The sequence below is a fragment of the Neopsephotus bourkii genome, unplaced genomic scaffold (genome assembly GCF_033783945.1).
Source record: "Neopsephotus bourkii isolate Nb327-2 ecotype Australia unplaced genomic scaffold, CSIRO-AGI_Nbou_v1 NB_795, whole genome shotgun sequence".
NCBI lineage: Eukaryota > Metazoa > Chordata > Aves > Psittaciformes > Psittacidae > Neopsephotus > Neopsephotus bourkii.
This window is the reverse complement of record NW_026901291.1, coordinates 1,414,013-1,429,079: the sequence shown is the minus strand read 5'-3', so window position 1 is coordinate 1,429,079 and position 15,067 is coordinate 1,414,013. Positions and strand designations below refer to the sequence as shown.

Below are 15,067 nucleotides of genomic sequence, written 5' to 3'. Positions count from 1 at the left end.
TTGGTTTCCAGCAGGAGCCATCCCTCTGACTGCACAGAGCACTTGAACGTGAAACTGCAGCAGCTGGGGGCAGTGATGGCTAATCACAGCAAGGGCTCCTCCTGAAACAGGGCTGCTCCCCAGTCTGGGTCCCAGCCCCTGGCCTGCCTGAGAAGGCAGCAGACAAATACTTCCCTCATCAAGTGCTCGCTCTAGCAGTGAAAGCTGAACTCTTCCCTGCTTGCTGTTGTTTGGCTTCGTCTCCCAGGGGCAGATGGATCCCTCTGTCTGCTGCTCTGGGCTGTCACCTCCCTCGTGCTGTCCCTTTGTCAGGAAGGGCGTTACTGTGCTGCTGCAGGCTCTGCACTGTGTGGAGTGGAAAGCACTGACCTTGCTTGCTCAGAGCACACTTTCCCTGCCCTTACAGCTGGGGTTAATCATTGCTGTTGTCCCTCTCTGTGGGAGGGGATGGGGAGTAGCTCTTGTCTGTCGGAGCAGCTTGACTTCTCCACAGCCAAACCAGCCCATCTGCAGCCATGCCAAGGCATCAGCATGGCTGAAGGGAATGGCTGCAGCTGGCAAAGCATTGCCTCTCCCCATTGCTGGCTTCCTGCTGTCTTCCATGGGCTAGGATCCAGCGTGCTGCCAGGCTGCTCCAGCCATCCATGCAGGCAGAGCTCACGGATGGGTAATGAGAGGAGAGGTTTCTGTCTCAGAAGCAATCAGTCAGTTAATTATCACCAGCAATCAGAGCTGAGGTGAAGCTCACTGAAGGAGAGCAAAGGGAGATCGGCAGGTCATGTGTGGTACCTGAGGGCTCAGTGAATAGGGAATACTAAGCAGTGTCTGTTGTACTGTTTCTTACCAAACCTAAATCACATCTTTTGTCCAGAGATACAGCTAATGCATCTAATAGATTTATTTTCTCAAGTGATATCCTGGTATTCCCTGCCTTACCCTCTGTTCCAGCTTCCCAATTGAGCTGTTCTCTGTTAGGCTGTAGTGGGTATGCATTTGATTTTAGATCTCAGATATATGATAACTTCATTCTGAAAAGTAAAACAATGAACCTAGAAATAACAGCAGGTCTTCCTGTGAGAGGAATCGATTCCACCAAACACTGCGCTTCTGAGAGAGTTTTGGGCTCAGACAATCTGGCACTGACCGTGCTGGGCTGTGTCAGCCTCCCAGTTGTAAGCCATGACAAATGGCGTTGCAGACCTTGAGTCACCCTGCCTGTTGGCAAAAGCCACTCCAATAACTAGAAGTGACTGAATTGTTCCCGGCAGCCGGTGGTTCTTTGTAACATCTTGATACCTCTGTCAGAACAGGCTTTCATTGCTGCATCTCTGATTATTCAGCCCTTTGACCTGTCCCTTCCCAGCGTGGTGGTTGTGGTCAGGTCCTCACCTAGTCTAAAGCAGTGCCTGGTAATGATTCTCAAAGGGCTGCTTTGATCTGATGGAGTTCTGCCTTTTCCTCCCAGTCTCCAGCATGGTTTGGTTGTCTTTATATTACCAGGGAGACGAGAGGCTGATTGCTTGCGGTGTTGTTTTGTGTCCCAGGTAAGCTGTGCATCGAGCGCAGGCTGTCGGCGCTGCTGTCGGGGTTCTGTGCCTGATGTCACCGTTGCTGTTCCTCACGCCCCAGCTGATGGCTTTGGTTCCAGTGTCCTGCTGCTGCGGTGGGAAGCGATTCTGGCAGCAGGAGCCCTGGAGGATGAACTGCTCAGCTTTGGGAAGTTGTTCCACGGACTCGGATCCCTTTGTGGGGATGTGTGACTGCAGCAAGCACAAATACTCCCCTGCCCAAAGGCCTGGGCAAAGGTGTAGCCGACGTGGAAAGGTTTCCCTCGTTGCCAGAGGGGTTGAAGGATGGAAATCTGCTTCTTCCCAGCACTTTGAAGGATAAGACTGCTGCCTATCCCTCTTGCTTAAGAACAGGGTATTCCAGTGCTGTGTCCATTGCAGGCGATGGATGTGCTGAAACTGCTGGCTTCAGTTAACGTTGGAGGGCGTCATTCAGAAATCAAGGCCAGTTTGTGTACTTCCCCCTACCCAGCTGAGAGCCAGGCATCTTCAGGCTTCCTGGCACCCTGAGGCTCCCCTCCTTTCCCTCCACTGTCCCTTCTCACACGTGTTTATGCCGCCTTGGAGTGCTTACTGAATGGCAGAGAGGAGGGAGGCAGCTCGCTGTTGCCTGAGTGCTGCTGAAGCAGCTCCCACCTCGACAGACTTGCTGAGCGAGGCAGAGGATGCTCTGCGCTGGGGCAGGCTGTGTCTCCCGTGTGGGCAAACCATGCAGGGAGAGAGACTGCACAGGGAACAGGAGGATGACAAAGTATTAATGCTCCTGTGTTGGTAAGAAGCCAAAATGAATCCGTTCCTCGCTTGGTCCCCAAGCTCAGCGGGATCCACATGAAGGACTCGTGGCTGTTCAGTAGGTATCTACCAGGAGGAAGCACTAGCGCTGTCCTGCTTTCAGCTTGATAACCCCTGTCCTGGAGCCCTCACCCCACCCCAACCTGAAAACACTAGCTTTGTGAATCAAAGGAGCACTTTACTCACTATGGGAACTTTGAGGAGTTGACTTTGCATCACACAACAACCCAGGAACATCACGACTGTTAGGAATGCTGTTCTTTTTATTCCTTTTCCTTGCTTCCTGGTTGTTTTATTGCACTACGTGTGTGCGTATATTAATATGTATTCCTCTGGGTGAATATATATTGATATAGGTCTGGTTTGTGTGTAACTGTACGTATTTAACTGTACTGTATCTTGTGAGTGTGAGGCAGAAAGCACTGCAGAGTCTGTGCTGTTTCTCCTCCACAGCAGGCAAAGCTGACTTGCAGTACCAAGGTTTGTTTTGTTATTTAAATGTTCTTTTAAGGACAGTCAGTATCAAGCTTTTTAAAGAGCTCAAGAACAGGCGTTCAGATCCCACACACAATTGGAAACCCTTTTTTTTTTTTTTAAGTTTTATTTGCTGCTTTGTGTTTTTTATAAAGAAATCTCATAGTGTTCAGTTTTATGTTCAGCATTTCTTCTAAGGAGACTCTGTAGCCAAATGAGACTGCGGGTGCGAGTGGCTCTGGTTGAGGCTTCGGATGCTGTGAGCATGTGTGAGAGGAGAGCTGGCTGCCTTTCCGTCTGCGTGTGCATGTGTGTGTCTTGATTTATCAGTCGTGGCAGTATTCTGTTAGCGCTGGGCAGAAAAGGATCTTTGAAAGCAACTCAAAACCTCAGGCTTTGTTCTTTGGGGATCTCAACGTATTTTGCACATGGTGGTTAAGTCCTCGTCGCTTTTTTTCCTCTCAATACTGGCACGTTCAGTGGGATACTTTACAAAGGGTTTCAGGAGCAACTCGATTGACTTTGGAGCTGGCATCATCTTTGGCAGCGTGGCTGTTGAAACACCAATAAATGAATTCAAAGATACTCCCAGTTGCCCCAAACAGGGACGTTTAAGTGTAGCTTTCACAAATGCTTCAGTGTTGGGCCGCTGTTACATCCTGCACTCGCAGCCTGCTGCTTCTGTGGCCATTGTGCTTGTGCCTGGGACAAAGAGAAGAGAAGGATACAGCCCCAACCAGCCAAGGCCCAGCCTGTGGATGGGAGCCCTGAGGAGCCCCAGACTGCTGCCCAAAGGCTGTTGCCAGCGCTGCAAAGGGCTATGCTGCGGGAGGTGGCACGGGAGCACTAAGCCAGGACTGACTCTGCAATAGACACCCTGAGCCCTCCCAGCACGCACCGACAGCCTCCAGCCCGGGACATGCAGGTAGGATGGTCCCTGTGCATGGCGAGCTCAGCACTAACCTTCCAGCCCTGCTTCATTACTTGAATGTATCCAAGTCGTCCACATCCAATGTACACAAGTGTATATTGCTCCGAAAAAGTGTGGTTTACAGACCTACAGCCGGTATAAATGTACGTGTTTGTGTATATACATACGAGGAGGTGTGTGTGTGCGTGTATGTGTATAGATACACACGCAAACACAGACGTGTATATATAGGTTTTCTCTCAATACTTGAAACTTAGCCACTGTGCTTGAAAAAACCCCAACAAAAACAAGAAAACACATAAAAAACCACCCTGAAAACTGGGGGGGGGGGGGGGGGGCGAAGAAGAAAAATGAGACAGGTGATTTATTTTGCCATCACTTTGGTGACTTTCTTTTTTATCTAATTGCATGGAGCGTGAAACCAACTTTTTTTGGTGAATATTTATTGCTTTGTAGACAAGGTATGCAAAAAAAAAAAAAAAACAACCAAAAAAGAGAAAAAAGCAAGAAACCAGCCCCAAAGCAGCCCCTCCCTGTGAAGTTGCTAGTGTAGTCCACCCGCTGGTGTCCTGGCTTCCTTCCTGTTGCAGCGGTTCTGTCTGGCGTCTTCAATAGATCTCAAGAAACCTCAGTCCCTTCAGGTCTGTGAGAGCGGATGGTGGTGATGTTCTTTCTCAGCAATGCTTGAGACTTTGTCAACGTTTTTTATTTGTGTTTTGTGTGACTTTTTTTTTTTTGGCTTTAAATTGTACAACACCAATTTAAGAAAATAAAACTGATTTGAAATTGTTAGTGCTCTGTTGGCAGTGCTTCATGACCCCACTCAGGGCAGTGGCTGAGTGAGGGGTTTCGTGTGTTTGGTGCTACCAGCTTTGCCTTTCAGGTGGAAAAGTGCTGTTATCTCCTTTCCACAGAGGATGAAGATCAGAAAAGCTCCCTTGCCTAAAGCCACATGTGAATCCTTTGAACCTGGGAACCATTAAGCCAGTTTCTAGATGGGTGCTGTAGTCACTGTTCATCATCCATCCTTCTTACCTGGACATACTCTTCTGCTATGGTTAGAAACTCTGTCATGAGTTGGCAGCAGATCCCTTTCCATCCAGGCAGATGCTTAAATATCATCCCCTGTTTCAGTATTTACAAGTTGGAGTCATTTATTAGTTGGCACTCCAGCATGAAGCACACTGGGGCAGGGGTGTCTGTAGGGACAGTGTAGGTTCGTGGTGGTGTTTCAATGCATTATTTTAAACCCTAGTGTTTTTCAGTCACTAGAGCCAGGCAGCTTGTTGCTGTACAGCAGGAGGTACTTCAAGATGAAGTGTGAGCATAGTGGTAAGATTTGGGTATTTTTAGGTATTTTTAATTAAGTATTTTCCTGCCATGTGTGCACTCGTTGCAGTCTGACATTTGAACACAATGGGTTGGCTTCCTTGTGCCCATGGAGCTTTGCAAAAAGTCACTGGACGTGGCAGAAAGTGCCGTGAGGATGCTGGGAGCATCAGTCTTGTCTTCAGGTGCCAGACAGGCAGTTGTAGTCCCTGCTCTGCATGGAAGGCTTTATGATGGAGAGCTAAGCTCTGCCCTGGGATGTGAAAACCATCCTGAATAAACCAGTCCTCCCATTGAGCAAAACTTTGGCCACAAAGGTGTAAGCTTTCAGGAGCCAAATATCACAATGCCACCAAACGTTTCCCAGAACTCTTGCTGGGCTGTGCGTGTTGTTGGCCATGAGCATCCCTGGAGATCCCTGTACGGGTGACTCCGCACCGCCCTGTACCGCCACTGCCCTCTATTGTCTTTTGGCAAGAAAAGACTTGATTTCAAAATCCTGATGTACCATGAGCTGGAATTGTTTTCTCTTGCTCTCCCTATTTATAACTCCCGTTTCCTGCCCCTGCCTTTCCCACCGCAGGGAACTGGACACGGCGTGTTCGCTCCGTGAGAGTGATCCTGCCTGGAAGCGCCAGGCTCTGGTCACTTGACGTTAGCGCTGACTCATGGGCAGGGATTCCTTTTCCCTGCAGTGCTGCTCCACGCCTGGCAGCTCAGCGTGCTTGGATCTCGGGGGGGGTTGGTGTTATGTGGGGGGATTTAACACGTAAAACCCCCTTTTGTGTGTAAAACCTTGTGTGTGTTTGTTCCCTGGGCATGGGGTAAAGAATATGTGTGTGCATACATATATATATATATATATGTGTATAAATATATGTGTGTATATGTATATATACAATTTCTAATCGTGAGGGTAAAGGAGGAAGTTTGTTTTGAAGCTGCCTGTGAAGAAGTTTAAGGGTCCAGGTGGAAAACCTATAGCCAAATGAAAGCTAAATCACTGCGTGTCACACGCCTGTGTAAATAGAGTGCTCTGCTGAATCCGTAGGACTCTTTCACAGGTAGCAAAGCCTTTGAACCTGGGGAAAGTGCTGGCTGGAGAGACTTAAACAACAGGGACAAACAGCCCCTTCTAACAGCACTAAACCACGGGGCCTGGGCAGTTCACAGCACCAGTGAACATTGCACAACCTTCTAGATGACTACTGTGACGTTTCACTGCTGTTGTTTGAAGGAGAAAACAAACCCAAGCCATTCTTCCAGGGCATTTGGCTTCACTCCCACGTTTTATATTTAGTTGTTGGTAAGTACGTCAGCAAAAACATGCTCATTCAACTCTGAGAGATCAGAGGCGACTTGGTGACATCAAGGAAGCAGAAACGGGGGGGTGATGTTGCACCAAGATATAAAGACCAAGCTTTAAAGCTCTTTTAAAGCTTTGTGAGGAGTTGACTCCTTCATGGAGTGTTTTAGCTCTTCACTTGTGTTGTGCCTGGTTACAGCTCCCATGTGCTCACCTGAGCGGGGTGGTGCTGAGGGAGGGAACAGGCTGTGTGTGCCAGGGGGACCATGCACTTGCCTTAGCTCTGCAGGGCAGGAGCCAGTGCTCTCCAGACAAACCCTAGCGGTTGGGTTTGTTTGGATGTATTCCCGTAAATGTAGTGCTGGTGCTGGGTGCCATTCCCTAGATGAGGAATGACACGTAGTGCAGGGATGCAAACCCCCCTGGGACCTTCCTGTTCTAAACCCAGCATTTTAGGGACAATAGAGTCAGAACCACCCCCCTCCTGGGAGCTGAAGCCTGGCATGGGATCTGAGTGCTTCCAGAACACATTAAATAGTGTGCTTCTAAGAATGAGCTTAGGCAAATGATGTCAAACCCAGGTTTCTGCATTAGGCTGGTTCAGCCTGGAGAAGAGAAGGCTCCTTAAAGGGAGACCTTAGAGCAGCTCCAATACCTAAAGGGGCTGCAGGAAACCTGGAGAGGGGCTTGGGACAAGGGCCTGTAGGGACAGGACAAGGGGAATGGCTTGAACCTGGCAGAGGGCGGTGGAGATGAGACGCGAGCAGAGGCTCCTCCGGTTGGCGCTGCCAGAGCCCCCCCTGCAGGCTGCTCTGCCCCGGCTCCCGCACCCGCACCGGGGCCGGTTCTGCAGCCCGGCCTGCCCCGGGCAGGGAGCAGCGGGACCCTGGGAGGGAGCGAGAATGGAGCAAGGAATTGCCCTGAGAACCCCTGAATGGTTTGTGCTGAACCACTATAAACCACTGATACAGATATCATTATGAAAAAACAAGCAATATGCCCCAAACCATGTCTCTGCCCCTCTCCTGCAGCTGCCTGGCTCCCTGTGCTGACCAGCTGCTCCACAAAGGTGTAATTGTCCATGAGCCTCCCCATGCACTGCTCCCCGGAACGGTTTTACGAGGCTGATTTCACTGCTGAGTAAACTTGATGGCAGTGCTCTCACTTATGGCCAAGCAGATGTACCATTTAAAGTGCTTTAATTCTATCAGTCCTATTAAACACGTATGAAACATTCTGCTCCTCACATAAACATCAGGGGACTTTGTGGGCTGTTTGCACCGATTCCAATTCAATCCAACCCGATGTGTGTGAGAGGAATGCAGCCCCCTGTTCATTTGGTTCCTGAAGACTCTGGCTGTGCATCGCAAATCAAACCCAAGGCAGTTTGCCGGCGTCGCAGGCCCCACACAGGGGTCTGCAATCGGCCCTTCTGCTCCACACTGCTCGGCCTTCCAGGGCTGCCTCCCACAGCACTGACCGAGCGGTGCCCCTCTCAGCTCCCTCTGATTCCTCCCTGCCCTCGGGAGCCGCCTGTTTAAAGACAGAAGAGGGAAATCAAGATGGAAGAGGCAGTATGTGCTGGGGAGCATTGAGAGCAGAGCTGGCGGTGCCTGTTTTGAAGCCCCTTTGCTGCTCCTGGAATACATAAGGGGCTGGGATACCAAAGCTTTTCCCCCCATAGGATATCCACGCGAGTCCTTCTCCTGGCCCACCACTGTTCTTCCACTCCAGCTGGGGCCTCCTTCCCTGCCTCAGATGGGGAAAGCAGCCAGGAATCACGGCGGGGAGGGAGCAGGAGGCAGTGGTGCTGGTGAATGGACAGAGGGGGTCAGCACAGCCTTCACTTCCTAAGGAAATGAGGCAGCGCCGCAGCCGCCCTGGCTGGAGCAACCGGAACGTGCGTTCCCGCTCCCCCTGGCGCAGTGCTGTGACAGGCCGTCTGTTACCACCTCTGTCCCGGTGCAGCCGGGACCGGCTTCCCCCCCGCCCCATCCCGCAGCTGGAGCAACTCGGAGGTGTGGGTTCAAAGGGACGTGCAGCACCCTTCCCCTTGCGGGCGCAAATGACAGCCAAGTGTTTGATAGCTTGGCCTGGTTGGAAACCTCATCCCGGTGCGACAGCGAAACCGTGGGTGCCTGTGCTGGATGCAGACACCGGCTGTGTGGGGAAGGGCGAGGACAGGGCTGTGTGCATTGCCCGTCCCTGTGCTGCCGGCAGGGCTGGTTTGTGCAAGGGGAGCGGGCCGGTGCGCTTGTACCGGTGATGGTCACCGCAGCGCCGTGGCTCAAGCTCAGAGCAACGACAGAGACCGGCCCAAAGACCGAGAACCGGCCCGGGCCGCGACCCCGTGTCCCTGCGCGGCCGCCGTAACTCCACGCGGGCCTCTGACGCCGCGCCTGCGCAGTGGAGTCGCTCCGCGGCGGCCTGTAAGTGGCGGCTTCGGCGGCTGGAAGCCCGCAGCTGGGGCCGAGGCCGGGGTTGAGGCCGCGGTTTGTTCCGCCCGTGGCCATGCTGCGGCTGCGCTGGGGGCTGACGGCTCTGAGCTGCGGCCTCTCGGCCCCGGGCAGCGCGGCGTGTGGAGGGCCCTGCCGCCAGCTGCGCTGCGTGCGTACCGGGCCCTCAGCCACCGGGGAGAGGGCGGGTGGGCAGCGGGGGAGCCGCCTCGGCTCGGGCCTTTGTGGCCCCGCTGGTGTTCTCGGCATGCGGGCAGCGCCGGCTCAGCCCCTTCCTCATTCATGGGGTGGTGGCGGCCTGAGGGGAGAGGGCAGCGAGTGCCCCTCTTGCCTCCGGCTTCTTTTCGAGCCCTGCGTCCCGTTCTGCTGCGTCGGGGGATGGAGCTGCCAGCTGTTTCTTGCTGACTCCCCTCTGCTACTGTGTCTCTTGCAGGTTCTGATGATGGCTGAGGATCTGAGAGCAGCGGTTGCCAGCCAGCCGAAGAGGCTGAACAGCAGCAGTGAGGTAGTGGAGAGGATAGAAGAAAACGGGCATCAGAATAAAAGGTTGAAGAGAGATGCGGATGAGGAAGATGGGGAGGATCAGAATAAAAGGTTACCCAAAAGGAAGATTGTCTTGCTGATGGCATACTCAGGGAAAGGCTACCATGGGATGCAGGTATGTGGTTTGACAAAGTGACATGATCTGCTTCAGTTTTGAAAAGTCTGTTAGGTCTAAAACTAGTCACAAGTAGGGAAGTAGCTGTAGCTTGAGAAGCTGGGGCAGGAGCAGTGCGTGTCTGGGTTCAAATGTCTTGGTAGGAGCTTGTATGAAAAAAGACTGTTACAGCTCAGAGTAGTCAGCCTTTAGAGCATCAGCAGAAATCTCTCAAAAACTGCTGCAGAGAAGGCTCTTGAGGAGACTGAAAGCACTGTTATGTCAAACCCCAGCACTGTCTAATGATCCTCTTCTGACCAGTGCTCCAAAGCTTCTGCTTAAAGCTTTGTATTTCAAAGCAGTTGGGTTAAATTTCTTCTAGGTCAGACCTCAGGTTGTCTCATGTGCACATTTTGGAGGCCTGAGCAATGTAATAGAGTTAAATTTGCATCTGTGTTGCCGTTTCTTGTACTTTCACGAAGATTATCTGTACTTGAAAACATCTGAAATTGGCTCTTCTCTGATGCACTCTAATGGTGTGGCTTGTAGCAGTTTAGAAACAGGAAGGCTGTTGCAAGACATCTGTGTTTGCATGTGGAATGAAAGGGATGTTGCTTCGTTACAGCCCCAGCACCAGGCCTGCCCTGCAGGGATGGTCTTGTGGCACACAGTACTGGCGGCAAAAAGATGATGTTGCTCCATCTGCTGCTCCTCTCCGTGCACTGCAGGCTCCACACGCAGTTGCGGAGTACTTTAAAAGCTCCACAGGATAATTGATAAGATGCACACAGACGGGAAATGGAGTCTTTCATGCTTATGCAACAACATAGATCTGTGCAACAGCAGTAAGCCTTATGCTTATGGGCACATCCGTGTAAGTGCCTATTAACTTTACTGCTAATTGAATGGTATGTGTCAAGGTGTGCTTTGCAGCCTTACACACCAGTGGAGTTGTGCATCTGTTGCTCATCTGTGAGTGAATGCAGAAGTCACTGGAGAATACCATAGTCGGCACAACAGCTCAGGTGAACTGAGCAACAGAACCCAACCCGATTTCTACAAGTAGAATTGGCAGAGAATAGGTTGGGAGCAGCAGCTGTTAACTCGCAATTAGTGTTAACTAAAATAATATTAACTTTTTCATTAGTGCCCTTTCAAGCAATTGAAGGAATCATTAAAATGCTGCAGAAGCATTGCACAATGAAATTAGAAAGGATCCTTCACTTGCAATAACAGTAGAAGGTAAATCAGGATGTAGAAGTTTTATTAACACTCTCTGGTAAGGTTATTAAGTAACACTCTCTGCTAAGTATTAATACTCTCTTGTAAGCTAATGCTTTGTTAGAGAATGGCAGTGTTTTTAGGACTGAAGGGAAGCCTTTCAAAGAATTTACAACAGTGTTCAATTAACAAAGCTTTTCAGTTATCCAGTTATTACTGCTTGTTCTATTTCTTCTTTTTCTCTAGAGAAATGTGGGATCTTCACAGTTCAAGACGATTGAAGATGACTTAGTATCTGCCCTTGTTCAGTCAGGCTGCATCCCGGAAAACCATGGGGAAGACATGAAGAAAATGTCTTTTCAGCGGTGTGCTCGAACAGACAAGGTATGTTGGTTAGGACCTGTGCTCTCAAACTGGTGTACTTCCACCAGTGCTACTGGGGTTGACTGGCAAAGTATTGTCTAGAGTAAGATCCAATAGCAAATACTATTCACAGTGACTGTTGCTTGAAAATTCTGCTTTCATCCACTGCTAAACTCAAGTACAAGCAAGTATTTAGAAAGAGCACGTTATTGATTAGATGGTGTTTGTAAAACTGGTGCTTTGTACTGAAGCTTTGTGTTTGCACATTCAGCTGCTTCAGCCTCTCAACCTGCTGCTGCAGCTCCTCATTGTTGCTGTTGTCTGGTTGATGTGGTGCTTGAGAGTAGCTGCATCTTGGTTCTTTTTTAAGCCTGCCACAGTGAGGTCCTGAAGTCTGAACTGGAGTTCAGAGCTGATCTTATGTGTAAGTGATTTTTCAGTTGCCACTTAATATAAGAGCAGTCAAATACAGTGAGATGTCATGGAGCGGAGTGCAACGTTCTGCTAAGGTTACTGAGGTGTGGTATGTCTGTACAGCACCAGCAGGTCTTCCAGGAGTGGTGACTTGGATTTCTGCCTGTGGCCTTGCCTTTGCCTTGCTTCAGCCTGAAATGACCAGTCAGGAAAAGCAATAAACTTGTTCTTCAGCTATTTCAGTTCTGCAAGTGCTATCCCAGAGGTTCCAAGGCACATAATTGATGTAGTTTTGTGTTTTATGGTTTTTACAGGGTGTATCTGCAGCTGGACAGATTGTGTCACTAAAGGTCAGGCTAATAGATGACATCTTACAAAAGATCAATAACCATCTTCCTTCTCACATCAGAATTCTGGGTAAGGATACTGCAACGGCCAGATAAAATGTTTTCAAAGAGGAGCTCTCCTGCAGAAGGTCTCTCACTTACTATGATAACTTACAAGCAGTTTAGTTTTAACGTAGATACGTATGTTTCTGTAAGCTTGAAATTAGGGCCCTATAAAATAAATTATCTTTTGATTGTATCTCATTTAAAAAAATATTCTTGTTGGTAGGAACAAGATGACAATCAGGTTGTCACCTACTGATTCAAAAACCTAATGTCACTTTTAAAACAAGGTCTGAAGAGAGTCACTGGGGGATTCAACTCCAAGAACAAGTGTGATGCCAGAACCTACTCCTACATGCTGCCAACGTTTGCCTTTGCCCATAAAGACCATGATGTGCAAGAAGAGGTTTATCGACTGGACAAGGAGACCCTTGAAAGAGTAAATAAACTGCTTGCGTGCTACAAAGGAACACACAACTTCCACAACTTCACATCTCAGAAGGGACCCAGGGACCCCAGTGCGAAGCGATACATAATGGAGATGTACTGTGGGGAGCCATTTGTGAGGGAAAACGTAGAATTTGCAGTGATCAAAGTGAAAGGCCAGAGTTTCATGATGCACCAGATAAGGAAGATGATTGGGCTGGTGATAGCTATTGTGAAAGGTTATGCTGCGGAGTCTATCATTGAGCGCAGCTGGGGAGAGGAGAAAGTTGATGTCCCCAAAGCCCCAGGACTTGGGTTGGTCTTGGAAAGAGTACACTTCGAAAAATACAACAGACGGTTTGGAAATGATGGGCTGCATGAGCCCCTGGAGTGGACAGAGGAGGAGGAGAAGATTGCTGTTTTCAAAGAGCAGTATATCTATCCTACCATTATCAACACAGAAAGGGAGGAGAAATCCATGGCAAACTGGCTAAACACCCTCTCCATTCATGACTTCAACTCTTCTGCTGTTGGGATGCAAGCTAACAAAACCTCAAAGGTAATGATTGAAGCCATTATTTTAGCAAATGGAAGCTGTCAAGTTGAAATGGCTCTTAGCAACATTTTTGTTTTCCATGCATATGCCATGGAAGATGACAGTCATCTGGAGTATGAAGTGTGTGTTATCTTCTCTGTCTTTGTGCACTTGATGATAGTGGAATGAACTATACAAAGTGTTACTTTGTGCAGGGTTTTGCAAGGAGCAGCTGAAGGAGGGAGGAAGGGATGCTCTAAAGCACAGGCCAATTTGCAGAATCATGAACTGGCAACAGAAATTGTAGGCACATTACCAACCTTTGTGAAACTGTTTGACTGTTTCCCTTCAAATATCTGCTGGCTTTTTGTATTCTCTGATGTGGGGCTGATTCTCACTTTGTGTAATGCCCCATTCACTCAGTAAGGTTTGGAACCAGTGGGAAATTTAGGACCAGGTTTTCCAGGTAAATCTGCCATGAGTTCAAAATGGGTCATCAGAACAAGTACTGAGTAAAATGGGACAACAGGGACTGATGTCAGCTGGAAGTTGCAATAAAATAAAAGTATAGAGTACATCTTTTTAATTATGAAAATATGTCAAATTAAGTGTATGGGGGGTGTTGAATATTTGTTTTTTTTCTGGTTGAGATGTAGAATAGTCTCACAAAAAAAAGACTGGAAAGATGTTTGGGGCATGCTAGGAGCAGGTTGAAAACCACATGAGGAATCTTGAGTCAAGCTCTAAGTATTGCTTTAAATTGACAGCTACTGGAGTGACTTAAAATACGACAGTGCTTAGTTGACAAAGGACTTGTCCAATCTGATCTAATTTTAAAGCAAGCCCTGCTTGAGTGTGGGGTTGGACTTGATGACCTAAAAATACTTCACAGTTCTGTATGTAATCCATATTTTGTTGGCCAGAGGACTGGCAAATCCTTGAAGGACAAATAATGGGCAGGAGTAAAATGTCTGTATAGTGCAACTCAGAAGAAAGTAATGGCCTTTCTTCAGTTAATGGAGTCCTTAATTATCTTTATTTTGTGTAGATAATGAACCTGCTCTGAAGAACATTAGGTTTAATCTTGTCTCTGCCATTTTTTGTTTGAGTATGGGAAAGTTTCAGTATATAAACCAAAATTTACAGCCTTGTTGAACAGTACAAGCAAGATACCAGAAATTTCTCAGGGTTATTTCTGTACTTGGGGTAATTGTTCTTCTGAAGTATAGTGCTGTACGGGGGCATCTGTGACAGGAGGTTATGACAAATGCCACATTAGTTTGGTTAAATGGGACCCAAAGAGACCATGTGGTGTGGAGAGTCTTTACTTGGCTTAAGGGTCATGATGATAATGTTGACAGGATGTACTGCTGACGGGTTCCAAATCACCGGTGAATTGCTGGCAGGAGGCAGGTCTGCTTCTTTAGATAAACTTGAGCAAATACAGTTTTGGCATCATAGTTAGCTGTCTGGAGGAGGATAAATAAGGGATGATACGGCAGACTTCTTTGAGATCTTGCAGACTGCTTGCACTTCAATGAGCTGTGCTTGCTGTTATGAAGGCAACTGTCTAGGTCCTGCAGAGTTTGTTTTGTAGTAGGATATTAAACTGTCAATGTTAAATTCTTGGGATTTGGAGGTTTTACATGTTTTCATATAAAACCTGCTTGTTTCCTCAAGCAGTGGTGAGGAAAAAAGGAACTACAGACATATTGTCATGTTAGCCTTTCTTTATGAAATCCTTTGATGCCAAACACAGCAGTCAAAATACTTGCTTCAAAAAATTGTATCACCCTCCCAAGTTCACTGACTTACAAAGGAGTGGCTCCCTGTTAAAAACTCAGACTTCAGTTTCCTTTTCAGTTGCAAACCCTTGTAGTATTTCCCTAATACTACTTTGTACAACTGATTTCATTTTTACACAAGTCTTAGTGAGTTCTTGTATCTCTAATACAGTTTGGACATGAAGTCTCTGCAGCAGGCAAACCAAATGTAACAAACGGCTTTTGAGGGATTTGCATGGAAAAAAAGCTTGTTAAAAAGTTAACTTGTCTCAGCTGCATTTATTTTAAACATTAGCATTAGTGCTATTACCCCACAGGTCAGTTTCCCACATACAGCACGCTAATTGTGTAGTTGTAAATACAAATGAGAAGAAATTTCTTCTGATGGTGAGTGTAATCCAACACACAAGTTTTTTGCTACAAGAAACATCATTTACCATCA

At 48.2% G+C, this 15,067-nt stretch overlaps 2 protein-coding genes across 7 annotated transcripts in view; both read left to right on the top strand.

Annotated features, from left to right (window-relative positions):
* ULK1 (unc-51 like autophagy activating kinase 1) overlaps positions 1 to 4,557 on the top strand; it is an 80,530-nt gene extending 75,973 nt beyond the window's left edge. For all 6 annotated transcript variants that reach the window (XM_061355356.1, XM_061355353.1, XM_061355354.1 and 3 more), the window contains one exon: positions 1,545 to 4,557. In XM_061355356.1, the coding sequence (XP_061211340.1) occupies positions 1,545 to 1,600 (56 nt within the window). In that variant the 3' untranslated portion in view covers positions 1,601 to 4,557. The remainder of the gene's footprint in view (positions 1 to 1,544) is intronic.
* Positions 4,558 to 8,911: 4,354 nt separating this feature from the next.
* PUS1 (pseudouridine synthase 1) lies at positions 8,912 to 13,153 on the top strand. The gene is made up of 5 exons (XM_061355351.1): positions 8,912 to 9,007; positions 9,290 to 9,514; positions 10,961 to 11,098; positions 11,806 to 11,908; positions 12,171 to 13,153. The coding sequence occupies exons 1-5, from the start codon at positions 8,912 to 8,914 to the stop codon at positions 13,028 to 13,030; spliced, it is 1,422 nt and encodes a 473-aa protein (XP_061211335.1). The 3' UTR covers positions 13,031 to 13,153.
* The last annotated feature ends 1,914 nt before the right edge of the window (positions 13,154 to 15,067 follow it).